The sequence below is a fragment of the Lycorma delicatula genome, chromosome 1, assembly GCF_047948215.1.
Source record: "Lycorma delicatula isolate Av1 chromosome 1, ASM4794821v1, whole genome shotgun sequence".
Taxonomy (NCBI): domain Eukaryota; kingdom Metazoa; phylum Arthropoda; class Insecta; order Hemiptera; family Fulgoridae; genus Lycorma; species Lycorma delicatula.
In genome coordinates this window covers 218350994-218368882 of record NC_134455.1, presented here as the reverse complement: position 1 = coordinate 218368882, position 17889 = coordinate 218350994, and the positions used below count along the sequence as shown (strand labels likewise).

Genomic DNA, 17889 nt, shown 5'->3' with positions numbered 1-17889 from the left:
GACCAAAATCTATAACATCTTTCTATGTCTTCACTGAGGGCAATTCTACATGAAACCCATCCAATCTTCAGTCTCAGTTTCTGCACTAAGTGATCTGTCAGCTTAGCAGGAACCAACATAGAGGCCACCTTGGTGCTGCCAAATGCAGGCCTCACAGAGAACTGCTGGAGTTCCACCAGCTCCGGACCTGCAGCTGCCCTGAGGACCGTAGTAACATCCTCCTCCGTGGAGAGCTCATCGATGTCCAGAATGATTTTTTGTGCGCACCCTACTCGTGCAGCTCACCTTGACACTTTCTATCCTAGCAACTATCTTCCTCTGCAGATCCTCCGCATCTCATACATCATCTCTGACCCTGATCATCACTTCTCCTGCTTGGCCCTTCCTTAGTGACAATATCTCTAAGCTCATCATCCACTCCATCCTTCACTTGTTTTAACAAGTCAGCATAGGTTCTATTTTGAGCTGTTATCGCTACAGTCTTCGAGGGTGGGCCCTGAACATGTTCAGATGATTTTGCCTGGCCCACTCTTTGATCGAGTAACACCTCTATCTTTAACAACTTCCTCTTACTGGCATATTCCAGTAACTTCTTCAGAAAGAACCCAGTTCTACCACCTGAAGCGCCAAAAACCATCTTGTTGTTTGATAGTTCAAATACTCAACCAATGCCACTTTCAAATCTTCAGCCATCTTATTGTCACTCTGTGAGGAGTCAAACACCAGTTAAAATTGCAGCTCAATTTCTTCACCAATGAGAACCTTTGTCTGCGGTTTAAATGCAAACAGCTGTCCCGCTTTCAATCTGCCCCTTTCTGCCAGGCTTCTAATGTCAGGAACCCTTCTAAGAACTGAGAACGTAAAAGGGTCATCGAGAGCCACCAGATCAACCATAACTGTCCTTATCCACACTATCAAAACAGGAATCCTTCTTCTCTTCCACATAACTATAAGCAGCTTTAGGCCAGTGTTTAACTATCAGACCCACCACCTCATCATCCACGACTCCACTGTTAAGCTGCTATAAAATATCATCATTATCTGTCTTTGCATCAGTCTGTGTTACAATCTCCTGAGTGCTTAACTCCAGTGATCTCTTAGACAAGGCCATCTTAAATCCAGCTATCTGCTTGACTATATTATACATATCTAATTAAACTTTTTTAATTTCTCTATTTGTATTTTTATCAATCGACTTGTGCAGAATACGAGCTGCAGACATTGGCAATAATTATGATTCTACATGTACAATTTTAACAAATGATTAGGTCATGTGCAGAGTAGCTGCAAAATTTGTGCTAAATCTGCTTTTGTGTGAATGAAAAGAGCTTTTTTGTGATATTGCATGGCACAGCTGGAGTACACCAGTGATATTCGTGACTTCTTGAAGACTGTAATAACTGAGTAACTGGTGATGAGCTAGATGGATGGCTACAACTCAAACTAAGGCTTGGTTGTTGCAGAGAAAGTCTCATCCTCACCGTAGCCAAATAAAGTGAGACAAATAAGGAGTGAAGTAACTGATACTGACTATTGTGAAGTTGTGTATCAAGAATGTGCTCTATAAGGTAAAAACAAACAGGATTATTACAGGCCTTCCTACCAAATTTGTGATGTTATTTGGCATAAGTGACTGGATCTGTGGGAATCATTCACCTGGCATTTTCATCATGACAATGCCCTGACTACTATTCATGTCTAAAATTTCTTGAAACCTAATTCTCCAGGATTGATAGGCTCTTATATTCAAGACATTGATTGTTCTCCAAGTTGAAGATGCTGTTGAAAGGGTTCTGATTTGGGAGTCAAAAGGCTATAAAGAACATGGCTACACAGCTGATAACCATACAAAAATAAAATGTTTTCATCAATGAAAGAACTGCTGAGATAAGTATGCAGAGTACAAAGGGGCTACTTTGAAGGAGATTACAATATAGGGGAATCATTAATCGTTTTTCCCCCCAGACTGAAGTCAGATATTTTCTGAATAGACCTTGTACCTAATCTTAATTAGAATCATGATATGTTAAAAAAATACAAGGAAATTTTCAACAGTTTTATATTTTTGAATAAATCTCACTTTTGATATGGTAGAACTGATTATTTCAAATTGTTTTCTGCAATCTGAGATAATAAAAAAGGCTTATTTATTGATGAATTGCAGCCTGTTCCTATGAACATGGATGTAAATAAAATATCAAATGAGATGTACACAATTATTAAAACTAAAATTCTCTTGTGATAATGCAACTGCCTGACTGACATGGTGAATAATAATATAAACTAATTATTAAAAACTTTTTTATGCTTTACTTATCAAACAATCTAGTCATTTGGTTTACTGAGTTTACCAAGTAATTAAATTTGTGATACAACTAATTTTTAATTTTGAAAAGAAAATTTAGAACATTATTCTTTTTATATTCTTCATGCACATGTAAGTTTTATTCATTCTGCGAAAAAGTAGATTCAAAAATATTGTTCTAGAAAATTGCATGGATTTGAATACTCAATATTTTTAACAATGTAATTACATATGGAAGTTATTATTGACCAAACACTGGTGTAATAATAAGGCATAACACAAACATACTTTCAAATTCACTGCTAGAGAATCCCACTTTCATTAGTATCAATTAATCATTCTGAGAAATATAGAAACTGACAAATAAGTTTAATTATTTAAAAAATTAAAATATTATTAAGTACTTATGGTTCCAGTAGTTTTCAGGCATAGGAACATATTCCTTCATGCAGCAGCATGCCCTTATTTCCTGTTCCACTCTTACATCAACCAATACTTTTGTGTATGCCCATAACAGGTCCTCCCATCCCTTGCATACAGCAGTTAAAGATTGTAGATGTCCACATAAAACACCATGTACTGCTCTAGCCATTAATGGAGCTCTTACATCATCTGCCAGTCTCCATGCGCATAACTTCCAGATATCTCTAAGTAAAAAATAATAAAAGAATTACAAGTTAGTATCAGTATAAATATTGTTTATGCAAAATGTTTTTTTCTGGTTAAAAATCAAGTGAGCAAATGTAATAGAGTAATTTAAAAGTACAAATAGACACAAAATCATCATAAAAAAAGCATAAAAAGAAGCATCCTTGTGCCTTTGTTTTATTCTAATTCAGTAGAATTTTTACCTGTTTGGATCAAACAGTTACCAAATAAAGCAGAATTTCAGATTACATAAATAAAAAAAGAGTTGCTCTGTTCATTATAAATACACAGTCTGACAGGAAACCTGATGGTATTGGTTTGGTTAAAAACCTTTAGAGCCACTAGTTCTGCAATGATAAAGGAACTACCTGGAGGGGTAAGGATGGTCCATACACTGGACAAAATCAAGGTTGTTAAGAGAGATGGTAGAGCTTCTCCCATCATTTAACTATGAGACATGTATATTTTGGATTGAAATGTAAGGAGGAAAAGATTCTGCATTTGGATCTGAACTTTTATCTGTACAAAATAATGGCTGTTCAAAAGCATACTGATTGGAAAAAAGTAAAAACTTTCTGAATGATGGTTGAAATATTGGATGATGACATGGTTGTTGTGATTAGTGAACTGCATTTTTACCTGCCTAGTTGTGTAACAAACTGAATTTTCTGTATTGCTCATTCAACAATCCATAAAACTTTATGAACATCTTCAATCTGAACATGTTTTTTTGTGGTGTTTTCCTGAGGGAAATTTTGGAGTAATTGGTCCATATTCTTTGAGAGAAAATGGCCATGTGTCAAAAGTTAATTCTCAATATATAATCGAGAAACATCTTTTTGCTAAACAAGAGTTTTCTCACCAACAGGTTTGGCAAACCTCTTACCAGAAGTTTGCTTACATCACATTAACCCTAGATTATTTACTTTATACACAATGGACAGACTGCCCAAACATCAAGAGGTTTGATGGAGTTTCACAGACTAATGTTTCTCAAATATCTGATTTTTTGGAATAGAAAATACTGCAGCTAGCTTTTTTCTAACCTTTTGCTATGCGATTGTTATCAAGAAGAAATGATTTATGCAAATAAACAGTGCACTACTCAGGAATTAAGGGATGCAATTCTTAAGGAAACCCATGCGATTCCACAGGTTTATGGTTCTGCATGCTTTGTGGAACTTAATTGACAGAGTGGAAGAAAGCGTTCACAGAAATGGTCATCATTTTCAAAATTTAACTTTTCAAATTCAGTTTTTTTCTTATTAACCATAAATGACATCAACCTTTTTGTAAGTAAAAAAAAATTCTCTTTTAATCAAATTATAACTTTTTATAATCATTACAAAAAGCATAGGTTTCCCTGCTGAACTCTATATTAATTTAGGAACTACAGAATATCACATTATTTTACATGAAAAAACTTTTAAGACAATAAGTGATCTTTTTTGTTGTTGTAGATTAAGGCAAATATTAATAACTGCAGAAGAAATAAATCATAATTAACACATTTTAATTTCATTATGAATTCATAATCTTAATTTTAAATTCAAATATATCAAAATAGTTTAATTTTTGAAGTTGTATTTGCAAGTCATATAAACAATTTATGATATATACTGTACTTATGTAAATGACTATTTATTTTATAATGAAGCTAATTCAGTTCATCTTATACTGAATTGAAACAGTATATATATATATATATATATATATATATATATTTTATTTTTTCACAGAAGAAGGAGTTTATTTGTTATTATAGAACCTAGTCCACTCTTTTTGATAAATTTGAAGTAAAAGAAGTATCAAAGTTGTTTTCTCCAATTTTAATGAGCTGGTTCTTGTGGTGGATAGGAATTATCCCTTGTAGGAATGAATATCACCTGTATCTCAGGGGGGCTTGTTGTGATTATTTAGAAACAGTATATTTGACTCAATAATCAGTGGAAAAATATTTTACCCTTCACTTTTGATATTAAGTATGGCATGATAAGCAAGATATTCTGAAGAATGGTTAAAATCAAAATTTCAAGAGCAAATCAAGCTAGAAGTATGAGCTAAAAAAACTATTACAGTTGTAACTGCTAAAAAAGCCAATCAAATTTTTTTAAATAAACATAATTCAATTTCTTTATAAAGAAATTAAATTAAGTTTTCATACACTTTATTTAAGTTTATATACGATTTACATAATGAAACCATTTGAACAACTTCCATAAAACTAGTACAAAGAATTAAAACTGAAATAATTAAAAAAAAAGAAAATATTACTAAGCATAATTACAACAAATGCTTTTATTTATTAATTAGTAAACATAATGTTATTAGTAAATTTAATACTAAAGAATATTGTTTTCATAAATTTATAATAAAAGTTATTTGTTTTTTCTTGTTTAAATTTATAAATTAGGCAAAACAAAATTACAAATACATGTAATGCTTTCACTTTTACAGGGTTCCCACAGGATTTTAAGATTCATTTATCATTTTTCCTGAAATCACTGAGATGTTGACCAGTGGACTTTCCCAAAAATATTCTGTTATAATACCTTGTTTGTACTTTATTTGTCTCTGAATCAAAAAATCACACAAATAAGTCCATTTGACCCTTCTGTACAATTTGATTTAGTGTTTCATCACAATTAAGCATACCACATAATTAACACAAGAATGCAGCAGATTTCACAGAATGCCATCTAATCATCATGGTGCAAGACCATGACTGATGACATAAAAGCATTAAGTAGCTCCAAACTGAAATTTTGAGGCTATACAATTGTCAGGAAACATAATTTTAAAAGCTGCACCAATATCTTCACACAAACTTACGGATAACTTATTTTGTACAACATTGAGAACCCACATAATCTCCACCTAAAAAACATCATCTTTATAACAAAAAAAAAAAATAACTGTGTTGTCATTTTGCATAAATGAAGTTGAGGATTCAATCAAATGCATCATTTGCTGCTGAAAAGCTATTACTCTAATCAGAAGAATACATAGATGTATCACAACCACCGTCCTCTCAACTGTTAATCAAAATTTTAGTCTGCTAAGTTGAAGTACCACTGGAAGATAAAAATGTTCAGTGAAGGCTGAGAATTCCTTAATTATTTCATTATGCTACTTTCCTTTATTGTGCAAAGTCAATACCTTTTGGCCCATATTGCCCAGTCCCAAAATGTTTTTACACACATCACAAAAAGCATGATACAGAGTGTCCCATATAAAACGCAACCCATCAATCACTCATCCATGAAATTTCAAAAGTCAAGCTTACTCCCCTACTCGTTACTGAAATGGACTCGTCCAACATCTGAACATCGTGGCGACGCAGTAGAACACTACCGATAGTAACAACAATACAATCATAACGTTCAGTGTATTGCTAGAGACAAGATGGTGTTTTCGCTAGATGAATGTGTTTTCATTGTTGAGTCGTACTTCAGTACGAAATCAGCGGTTGCAGTACAAGATTTGTTTTGCCATAAGTACCCGGATAAACCAGCTCCTAACAAAACATCAGTATTAAGGTTGTTGCAAAATTTAGAGAGACTGGTTCTGTTAATAACAAGAAACACACACGATCTCCGTCAGTGTTGAATACAGATACAGTCACTGAAATCAAAGATTGATTACTCGCCTCGCAAAAAATCGATTAGACATTTGTCTGCTGAAGTTAATTTGTCTAAATCAACTGTTCATCGAGCGACCAAACAATTACAATTACGACCTTATCGCATTCAAACAGTTCATCAACTTCTTGGGCCCGATAAAGAAAAACAGCTATAATATTGTCAATGGTCCCGTCGATTTCTGCGTGAGGGAATTAATGTTATGGATTCGTTATTTTTCACAGATGAAGAAGCATGGTTTCATTTGGATGGCTACGTAAACAGCCAAAACAGTAGAATTTGGAGTGTAGAAAATCCCCATGTTTATCACAAAAAACAATTACACCTGCAGAAGTTGGGCGTGTGGTGCCCGATATCGCGGAAGAAAATAATCGGTCCTATTTTTTTGGAGTACGCCATTAATGCACAACGATATCAGGATATTTTATTTCAGTTCATTGCACTCTTGGAAGAGGAAGACAGACACTGCTGGCTACAACATGACGGTGCGACATCGCACTACGCAGGTTCAACTTCTGATTTCGTTAAGGAATTCTTTGGTAATCGTGTTATTGGTTGAGGCTTGTGGCCACCAAGATCTCCAGATTTGACTGCGGCGGATTTTTTTCTATGGGGTTACCTCAAAGAAAAAGCCTACAGCAACAAACCACGAACACTTCAACAATTAAAAGTCAATATTGAACAAGCTGTATTAAATATCCAGCCACAAACTTTGAAAAAAGTTGCAAGAAACGGTGTAAAAAGAATTGAAGCTTGTATTCAAGAAGATAGCGGCCACTTCCAACATTTACTCTAAATGTAAGGTAATGGATGGTAATAATAAAAATTACATTTACATTTACACATGCCTTTTCATTATTTCAATACCTACCAATATATGGTTGGGTTGCGTTTTATATGGGACATCCTGTACATATCTATACCTCTTCTCAACCAACTGAATTCTGGGTGTGAAGTTTATGTCTAACCATTGTTCATTAAACAGTCTTTTTAAATCCCATTTAAAAGTAATTACTTACCTAAAATAAAAAAAATTCATGGTGGTATGAAAGAAATTCCAAGAAAACAGTTAAAAACTATTAAATTTTTCAATGGTAACCTTTTGTTAAAATTTCACCAGTGAAAAAATAGTTGCTATGTGCTATTATATGTTGCTATAAGTCACACTTGCATCGCACGCATATCTATGTATTTTCTGCTGCCACTCCGTGCAAAGTATGTGTTTGACATGGTTAATAAAGTCGGATACACAGGTAGTAAAGGATAGTTGACTACATGTGTCTTTAGCAGCGGAATCTGCGTGTTCATTACGCGAAACACTCACATGACTGGGGATCCAGCAGAAACTCACTTGTATGTTGCGATGATTAAACTCGGCGAAAGCATTGTAGATGTCAGTGACAATAGGATGTCTGGAATAAAAGTTTTCTAAAGTTTGGAGATTACTACACGAGTTGCTACAAATAAGGATATGACAGTACTTAGGTTAATGATATTCAAAGCCTTATGTATAGTGTGTAGTTCAGCAATAAAGACACTCGTAAGACCAAGTAGACCAAACATGTAGGTTTGGTCATTAACAATAAATGCACATCCAATGGTATTGTACTATTTCGATCAACTGTATTTACTACTGCATCCGGGTTTGTCTTTGAGAGAATATGATGTAACATTTGCTGAAAGAAAATAGGTGGTGTTGATTCTTTATTGAATATCGTGAGGTCAAATATAAAATTAATAAGGCTGATTCTTCACGGTGGATGCAAACACGGATAAATTGGAAAAATGGAAGGTGCGTCAACATTTATAACGTGTAGTAAACATCAGGTATGAATACCTACAGGTGCAGTATAACGTGGATGGTCCTCATATCTTTGAATAAGGATTTTCAAGAACTGCGTCAAAAGCCAGGCGATTTGGTTGTTCGTTAAGACAGGCAAAATAAGATGCTAAATCCTGGTTCAGTTTATTCCAAAGTGATGGTTCACCAGAGTCAACAAGGATGCTTACAACAGGGTTTAATCTAAAGGTACCTGTAGCAAGCCAAAGGAAAGCATGATGTATAGCATCCAGCAGTTTAAGCATGGTATTGTGTGCTTAAGAGTAGGCGACACAACCACAATCTAAACAGGAATGAACTAAGGAATAGTAAAAATGCAACATACATGACTGATCAACACCCCAATTGGTACTGCTAAGTACTTGTACGATATCTAAAAGTTCGGAACATTCTGTTTTTAATTCTTTGACATGTTTGACCCACATAAGGTGGTTATCAAAAAATAATCCTAAAAATCTGACATCAGGGGAGACAGCAATTAGCTCTCAACTGAGAAAGACTTGCAGAATAAAGGGGTCCTGCAGATGAGAAAAGACTACACTATTTGTTTTCTCAGGTGAAAATGTGAATCCACACTTTGGACCTTGGACCAAGCTTTAAGATGAGGTATAGTGTTCTGAAGTAGTCTCCTGCTGTGGCTGTTAAACGGGACACAATATATATAACAAAATCATCAACAAATAAAGAACATGAGACAGGGTGCAACACATATTTAGTAATATTGTTGATGGCTATAGAAAATAAGGTAGCATGTAATATAATATTACATGTTAATATATAACATAAGGTGGTTATCAAAAAATAATCCTAAAAATCTGACATCAGGGGAGACAGCAATTAGCTCTCAACTGAGAAAGACTTGCAGAATAAAGGGGTCCTGCAGATGAGAAAAGACTACACTATTTGTTTTCTCAGGTGAAAATGTGAATCCACACTTTGGACCTTGGACCAAGCTTTAAGATGAGGTATAGTGTTCTGAAGTAGTCTCCTGCTGTGGCTGTTAAACGGGACACAATATATATAACAAAATCATCAACAAATAAAGAACATGAGACAGGGTGCAACACATATTTAGTAATATTGTTGATGGCTATAGAAAATAAGGTAGCATGTAATCCACTTCCATCAGGTACTCCATTCACCAAGTCGATGCTACCCAAGAGAGAAACTCCAACTCGAACACTGAAAGTTTGGTCATTTAAGAAACTCCTAATAAAAGCAAGTATATTGCCCTTGACTCCCCATTCTATGAGGGTGTGCAGAATACCATGTCACCAGGCCGTGTCAAATGCCTTGCTGATATCAAAGAAGATAGCGATGAGGTGCTAGCGTAGTAGGAAAGTTTTGAATAGCTGTCTCCAGTGACACTAAATGGTAAATGGAGGATCATCCTTGACGGAAACCACACAGTTCTGGAGATAAAAGGGCATGTCTCTCCACGTACCAAGTAAGCCTTCGGCTCACCATTCTCTATACTACTTTTTTGTATAAGACACTTGTCAAGGAGATAGGGCAGTAGCTTGAGAGGCATGATTTGTTTTTACCAGGTTTAAGTATTGGTATAACAACGGCTTCTGACCAGATGGGTGGGAAAACTTGTGCGTAGAATAAATCATTATAAATGTTCAATAGGTGTTGTAATCCCGAATTAGGAAGATGTGACAGCATACTGAGACGAATGTTCTCAGGTCCAGGGGAGGTGTCACGGGAGTTTCTAAGTGTGTGAGACAACTCATTTAATTCACTGACTGAATCACCAATGTTTAGCGATAATACTTCCATCTGTAACTTATATCTTTGAAATGCATTACTATATGATAAAGTGAGAAACACTGCGCTGAAAGAATTTGCTAAAGTAGTTGCCTCTGCAGAAGATGATGGAAGGAGTTTTACTTCATGAATAAGCTCGAGAATAGATTGTTTTGGTGATCCGCAAATTGCATGGATCTTTTTTGATACAGTAAACATGGGAGTAGTACATGAGATGATGTTCACCTATTTGCTTCATGACTTCCTCCTAGTGTCCCAAGACAAAAATACATACCGCTCTAGCCATACAGTACAAATCCAGATGTCCATTTGTTAAATTTATGCAGCGCCTGCCGTCTGCTAATAGTGTTTTGGCAATCATCATTCTACCATGGAACAGAAGAACATCTTGGGTTTCCCAATGTCTGTGGGATATATCTATTAGCATTCTCAAGTATCATGGACATAAAAGAGGAAACTTGATCAAGGACGCTTGCGCCACCATCATACTGTGACGGGAAGGCTTTATGGTAACCATTCCAATCTGCCTTTTCAACAATCCATCTTCATGGCCTTTTGTTCGCCTCACAGTCGACACCAAAATCAATAATAATCAGCCTGTGATCACTGCCGTGAAAGTCATCACAAACAGACCAATTAAGACGAGGGAGTAAACTTGGCGAGCATATGGAGAGGTTGATGTTGGAGAATGTAGCAGATGATAAGGACATGAATGTATGTGACCCACATTCAGCATACAAAGGTCCAAGTCTTGCCTTACTCTGTTTACCATATGTCCTTGAAAGGAGCGGAAAGATAAGTCCCAAGAAATATGGTGAGCATTGAAGTCTCCTACTATTAACGAAGGCGATGGGAACTACATGAGGAGATTTGACAGTTCTGGAGCACTGAACTCAGTTCAGAGAGAAATACTAATTGCAGACATGCAATTTGAAGGGAATAGATACCTTTACAGCAACAGTACAAAATGGGGTAACTAATGGTATCCTTGTAGCCAACAATTCATCCCACATGAAAATAGCAACTCCATCATTTTCTCCATTAGATAATTAGTCCATTCGATAATCGTATCTCTCATAGAAATAGCCTCTGAGTGTTATTGCATCTTGTAGAAGATGCGTTTCTTGGAAGCACATGATTAGTGGTTCATGTGCACTCGCCAATACCCTAATATCCTCAATGCGGGACCAAAGACCTCTAACGTTCCACTGAATAATGTTCATAAGTTAGGTAGTAGTTATAGATACAGAATTTTAGGAAAATATTTAAAAGATTAGTTGTATGTGATCTGATTTTCTTTTTCGTAGTTTTGATGGTAAGGAACTTTGATCCCCTGGGGTTGTACAGTTCTTCAACCATACCCCCAAAATGCGAGGTGATGGAGGAGGAGATTTTGAAGAATGGGAAATCGTAGATGACATCCCAGAGGGGTGTTTTTGGGGCTTCCTTAACAGTGAGCTTAGTAGATGGTTTATCGCCAGCTATGATTATTCCTGCTGACTACCATGATTGGGGGCAGACTGAGATGCCTGTGGGGGTCATGGGAGTGAGGGACAGCCCCCTGCGTAGCTACTGTTCACTGTGCTTGCACAGATGGGCAGTAGTGATGAGGTACAGGGACTCCTGAACCCCCATGTGGAAAAAGACCAAGTCCCAGTGAAGATGACCCTTCAGAGATGTCTCCAAAAGCTTGGGTATCAAGTCTGAGTCCTGGCTTCTGGGGTGGGGCCCAGGAACAACATAGTTGGGCCTGGTTACCCCACTCCGGTGGCTTGATGCAGACAGGAAAATAGGATCCAACTGCCGGGCCGACCTGTTATGCCTGTAGGTGGGAAGGCCCATTAGTTTTATGGACACTCCCCTGGGCTGAGTTATACTTGATTGTAGGTCCGGCCCAGGGGAGTGAGGATAAAAAATCTAATACAAGGTCCTCAGATATTATTTGCAAACATGTTTTCTTCAACAAGTTCACTTCCTTCAAACATTCCATATTATAATCCTACACCTATTTCAGAATTAAAGATTCAAACATGGTTTAAATAAACGGAATAGATTAGTATTTAAATATTTTGATCAAGATGAAAAAATAAAATACTTTTAAATCTACTCAAACTAAAGAAAATAATTTTGATCTGCTTTAAAATTTAATTATACAAATTATCTAAGTTTTGGGTATGAAAAATTTATGAATGATATGAGTGGCAGGAGTATTTATGATTTACGATTTGAGTGAAAGCTATCAATTGTACACTGGTATGCCAAACAATCATTTATTAAAAACTGAATTATCACATTCATTCTATGGAAGTTTAAATGAGTTAAATATTAAAACAGCAGCACTAAAACTGTTTATTTTAAAATAAATAACACATTATTAAATGAAATATGGATGAAGTTAAAATAAACAAAGCAATTGTTAATAATACCAATAAAAATATACAAGGTAATAGATTTAAATTTATAAAAAATATTAGTCCATTTATTATGCAGAATAAATAAACAAACTGAAAATCATTAATGGGATTATTGGCTCAATATTTTGACTGATTTAAAAACCAAAGGCTGGGTGACTTGTCAATCAATTTAAACTGAGTGAATGTAATTGAGTTAAGTACTGGAGATGTCCAGTTGCAGTTTGATGAATATAAACAATTTTTTAATGCTACATCATTTGGTGTTATTGGCAAGTGTGATACACTGAAAGCCATCCTATTGTAATAAATGCTATCAAAGGATTTCTTAATGTAATTGTAACATTTATTACAAGATAAAATGGTTTTGTAATAATTCAGGCTTATTAGAAATATTCAAGAAAGCTTACACCAAGTGTTTTGTTCATTAAAATATCATTGACACCTACAAATAACATAAAAGAAGAAGAATTTTTTCAAATATCACATTACACTTGTGTTCAGTTCACTCAAGAATTATTATTATTTTGCAATTGTACCAGCTGGAGACCGGATCCGCTTTTTAAGCTTAACTCAATCACCACCCTGCAAGAGGTCACCACCACCTCTGCAAAAACAGCCACCCCAAATAATTTTTGGACACACAGTTAAAAATAATTGTTTAGTACAATTTTCGTGTACTGAACAATGTTATGATCCACACGTTTTTCCCTTACATGGGTTAACTACTGAACTTACTCCCGAAAGTAATTTCTTACGGTAATACCCTTTTAGAGAACTGTACATAATAGTATTGAAAATTACTATGATAAATACATAATATGAAACAATAAAATTCACAAGATAAGTCCCGACCTGAATACTTGCCTACATAATAGATGATTAATAAAAACACAAAATACATACATAAATACCGACAGCACAACATCACCTACATACATAAAAATCAATACACTTAAAACACACAGAAACTAATCTCGCCCAACAACATATAACTGCATATATACAATACAATGAATAATAATGAAATACACAACAATAAAACACAAGCCCTGATTGAAAAAGAACACTTCATCAACTACGACCCATGTGAGGTACTCCTACTTGCCATCCTCTGCCTCTCTTCTATGCACAATAGTTTCAACCTTAGCAGTTATACTCTGCCATACTGCTCCTGGGGCAAGCATCTTAGCGATTACATTCCTGATCCTTAACTCCCCAAACTCATCCACTACTGGGTACCTTACATCATGCAATCGCCCACACCATATCACAACATGTTCTGGGAGTCAATGACCCCAAAATGCTAGCATAGGGGAGAAGCCATCTTCCCAATCCTATGAAAATATGCCCCAAAGCAGCCATGGCCACTCAGAAACTGTGTCCTCATAAGACAGGTTTTTGAACTTCCTCCTCATCCAGACATTAATTTCTGGAATGAGGGATCTGGTCCATTCACCTGTCCTCCACTCTTTCCATCTCTCCTGCCACTGGTTGATAAGCCGTGTACATGCGTCACCAGCCACTGTACCCTGCTGTCTCATAGCCTGCTTCTCTGCCATAATATTTAAGGGTGGCACTCTGGCAATGACAAACACCACCTTACTGCTTACAGTCTTGTATGCAAAAGCAATCCGCAAGACAAGCATTTTCTACAGCCCATCCAGGAGCTCCGTGACCTGCCTGGTGTTAAGGACTCTAATCCATACCTGAACCCCATACAAACAGATTGACCATGCCACACAGGCGAGGAGTCTCCTCTTGCTGGTAGATGGGCTGCCACGATTCCTCATTAGCTTGGCTAAGGCACTAACTGTCCTCCTGGTCTAGCTAACCGCCTCTCGAATGTGCTCAGGAAAAGTCCTCCACCTGAACCAACTAAACACAAAGGTACTTAACCTTGGTAGAGGTCGCAACATCAGTTTTACTGACTTGGAAAATGATGGGGGAAAAGTCCTCCACCTGAACCAACTAAACACAAAGGTACTTAACCTTGGTAGAGGTCGCAACATCAGTTTTACTGACTTGGAAAATGATGGGGGTCAAGCCTTCTTCTGCCAGCCATGACCACTGCCACCATCTTCTGTTATGCCAGTTTAAGGCCATTTGACTTAAGCCACTCCTTTGCCATGCGAATTGCTGCATTGCCCTATTCAACCACTTTGTGTTCTGAACTGCCAACTACTACCAAAGTCAGGTCATTTGCAAAGCCTACAGAGCCGTGAGCCCTTCTGAATACCCAATCCTAAATACACCATCATATGCAACATTCCATAATAAATTGGTTTTTTTTACCAAGCCCCGCATCACACCTCACAGACAACTTGTGTGTAATTTGCATTCCTTTTGGCGAGTTGGCACTACATACCTATGGGTAACTTCAATAGTGCTTTGGTATGCACTCACAACATGTCTCTCCAGTTAATCATGAATCACTTGCCCGGTCAGGCTATTGAAAGCGTTTTCAATGTCCAGAAGGATAACAACAGTAATCCTCCTGGAACACCAACAACCAGCAGCAGGCTCATTCACCAGCTTCATTACTTGGTAGATAGGATGCACCATGGACCTACCTTTGCGAAAACCATATTGGTTATCGCTTAAACCTACCCCAGCATCCAACTTGGTCGTCAATCTATCCACAAGACGGCACTTGAATAGTGTGTCCAGTGCACTCAGTAGGCACAAAGAGCGGTAGCCAGTGACATTATCTTCATGGTTCCTACCCTTTTTCAATAGTACCAACCGAGCAACCTTCCAAGCATCTGGCACAAACTCGTGTGTTAAGCATTAGTTGGCAGCATCTTATAGGTTCTGCAGGACCACATTGGCCAGGACCTGCACTGCATCACCAATGATGCCATCCAGTCCAGTGATCTTCCTCAGGCTAACATGCATAGCGGCAGCTGTTACTTCATCCCAGTTAAACATAGACACTTTACTTTCCTGTCAAGACACCCAATCAGCCTTTGGGAATAGTTTTTCCAAATAATCCACCAGGAGCTCTCTCGGCAGAACGGGGAGGGAATGACCAAACTTCTTCATCACTATCTTTTAGCCGTTCCCCCACACGTCACCATCAACCTCACTGAGCAGGTCAGCCCACTTAACTCTCTCAGCCTGATTAATACTCGCCTGGCTTCATTATGCATCCCTCTAGCTTGGAGGATGCCTGGACGGTCACCACCCCTTAACAAGCCTTCTTGCTCTGAGACACTCACTACGTAGCTTCGCCACCTCCTCGTACCAACAGTAGAGTCCCTTACTTCTGGCAGTGCTTTCCGGCCAAAGCTCATTGAGTGCCTCCTGCACTATTGAAGTTACCTCGTCTGGCATAGTAGCATTTCTTAGCCTGTCAGTAATGGTATCACGAAAGACTCCCCCATAGCATGCTCATTCAGCTTCCACCTCTTGGGCACTCAAGACTCGTATAAATTGAAATTCACTTAATAGCTTTCCTAATTTTGATCAACTATGTGATCGTAAATTCTTTAGTGCTTCTGAAACTTATTCAACTACATCAGAAAATACAAAAACAAGAATGATGGTGATCATGTTAAAGATTCATTGACTATATTAACAGGGCATCAGATAATTGTAGAATTTAGATTAGAGTTAATGACTGATAGTAGTAAAACTGGAGATTTATTAGATATAATACCTATTATGTTTGTTGTTCTATCCAATTATGATTCTTCATGGTTGGCAGAGGTCTAGAACCTAGGTTCAACAATTTGGTCAGTTACCACCTTTTAGAGCGATTCCATCCTGAACATTTTCACAGTAGACTATGGTGGCCCAATTATGATTCGTCATGGTGGGGAGAGGTCTAAAACTTTGAGCAGGGCTTATCTAGTGCTTTATATGTCTTGCTAACAAAGCTATTCATCTGGAATTAGTATATGACTTGACTTCAGTCATTTATTTCAACCTTTAAAAGATTCATAACAATTAGGGGTGCACATACTCAAGTCTTTTATCACAATAGTTTACACTCTATTGTGACAAAAATATTGTTCATAATGTGTATCAACTTTTAAACTGAGAATTACTATCACCGGAACACTATTTCATTGGAAGTCTGTTCACATCTTTGCCTGAGCTCAATTGTCGGAAAATTCCAATTAACTACTTACACCGGTGGCAACTATTTCAAGTATTTGTGCAATTACTTTCAGCAATGCCATTTATTGCATAACCGTTTTCCTTCACGTAACCTTTCTGTTAGAAGTTGGTGTTGCTCACCAACGAGAATACTTCACCATGCATTGGTAGCAACACACACATCCACATTGTGCAAGTAACAAATTATTCAAGTTGTGACAACCTAGTAGGGTTGTTGATTTGAATACAGCTAATGGTCAATTTAGAAGACCTGTGCATAAATTGTTTAGTATCAATCTCTAATGATTGAGTTTATTATTTGTATACTTTATTGTTATTACAATTTAACTTAATTGATTCAATATTTATATACTTATTGTTATTGTAATTTCATTGATTTGATCTTTCAAAATAAAAAATAAATTATTGATATGTTCATAAATTTTGTATTGTTTATAACTTAAGCACATATTGCTTTAACGCTACTAGATAGTCTACAAACTAGTTACTATACTACATACATGTACACATTCATGCAACATGTACACATAAACATTATAAAATTCATTACAGAGTATTTACTCATTTATTCAACGTGCAATACATTATCTAGGTGCAATACGACACAAGATTATTTATTGATTTATTATCAAGGAGCAATATCTTCACAATGGACTCATGAACAACACTTTAGAAGAAATCCTAAATCTATACGACTGTATGCAAAAGTGCAACACCTTTAAAATGAACCCATGTTCAACACACTAGAAGAAATCCTAAGTCTATCTGATTTTAGGTACACGCTTATTGAAAATATTAAGATCATTAACTTTGATCAATAAATATATTCTACAAGGAAATATAGCTGGTAAACCAACTAAAGATACACATGAGCATTTATGACTATCATATAACTCCCTCAATGAATCATGAGACCTTGCTGATGGTGAGGGGGTTGAGTGCTCAGTGATACAGAGTAGCTGGACCAAAGGTGCAACCATATCGGAGAGGTATCTGTTGAGAGCCAGACTAACGAATGATTCCTGAAAGAGGACAGCAGCTCTCTCAGTAGTTGTTAAGGGTGTAGGTCAGGAGGACTTAAACAGTCATATCAACATCACTCAATCTTCTGAATACTGCGCAGCTGAAAAGCAATAGAAAACTACAGCT

General features: G+C 36.5%; 1 protein-coding gene across 2 annotated transcripts in view; it reads right to left on the bottom strand.

Moving 5' to 3' along the window:
- Nup107 (nuclear pore complex protein Nup107) overlaps positions 1-17889 on the bottom strand; it is a 153028-nt gene that overhangs the window by 65197 nt on the left and 69942 nt on the right. For both annotated transcript variants that reach the window (XM_075372608.1, XM_075372600.1), the window contains exon 10: positions 2710-2952. In XM_075372608.1, the coding sequence (XP_075228723.1) occupies positions 2710-2952 (243 nt within the window). The remainder of the gene's footprint in view (positions 1-2709; positions 2953-17889) is intronic.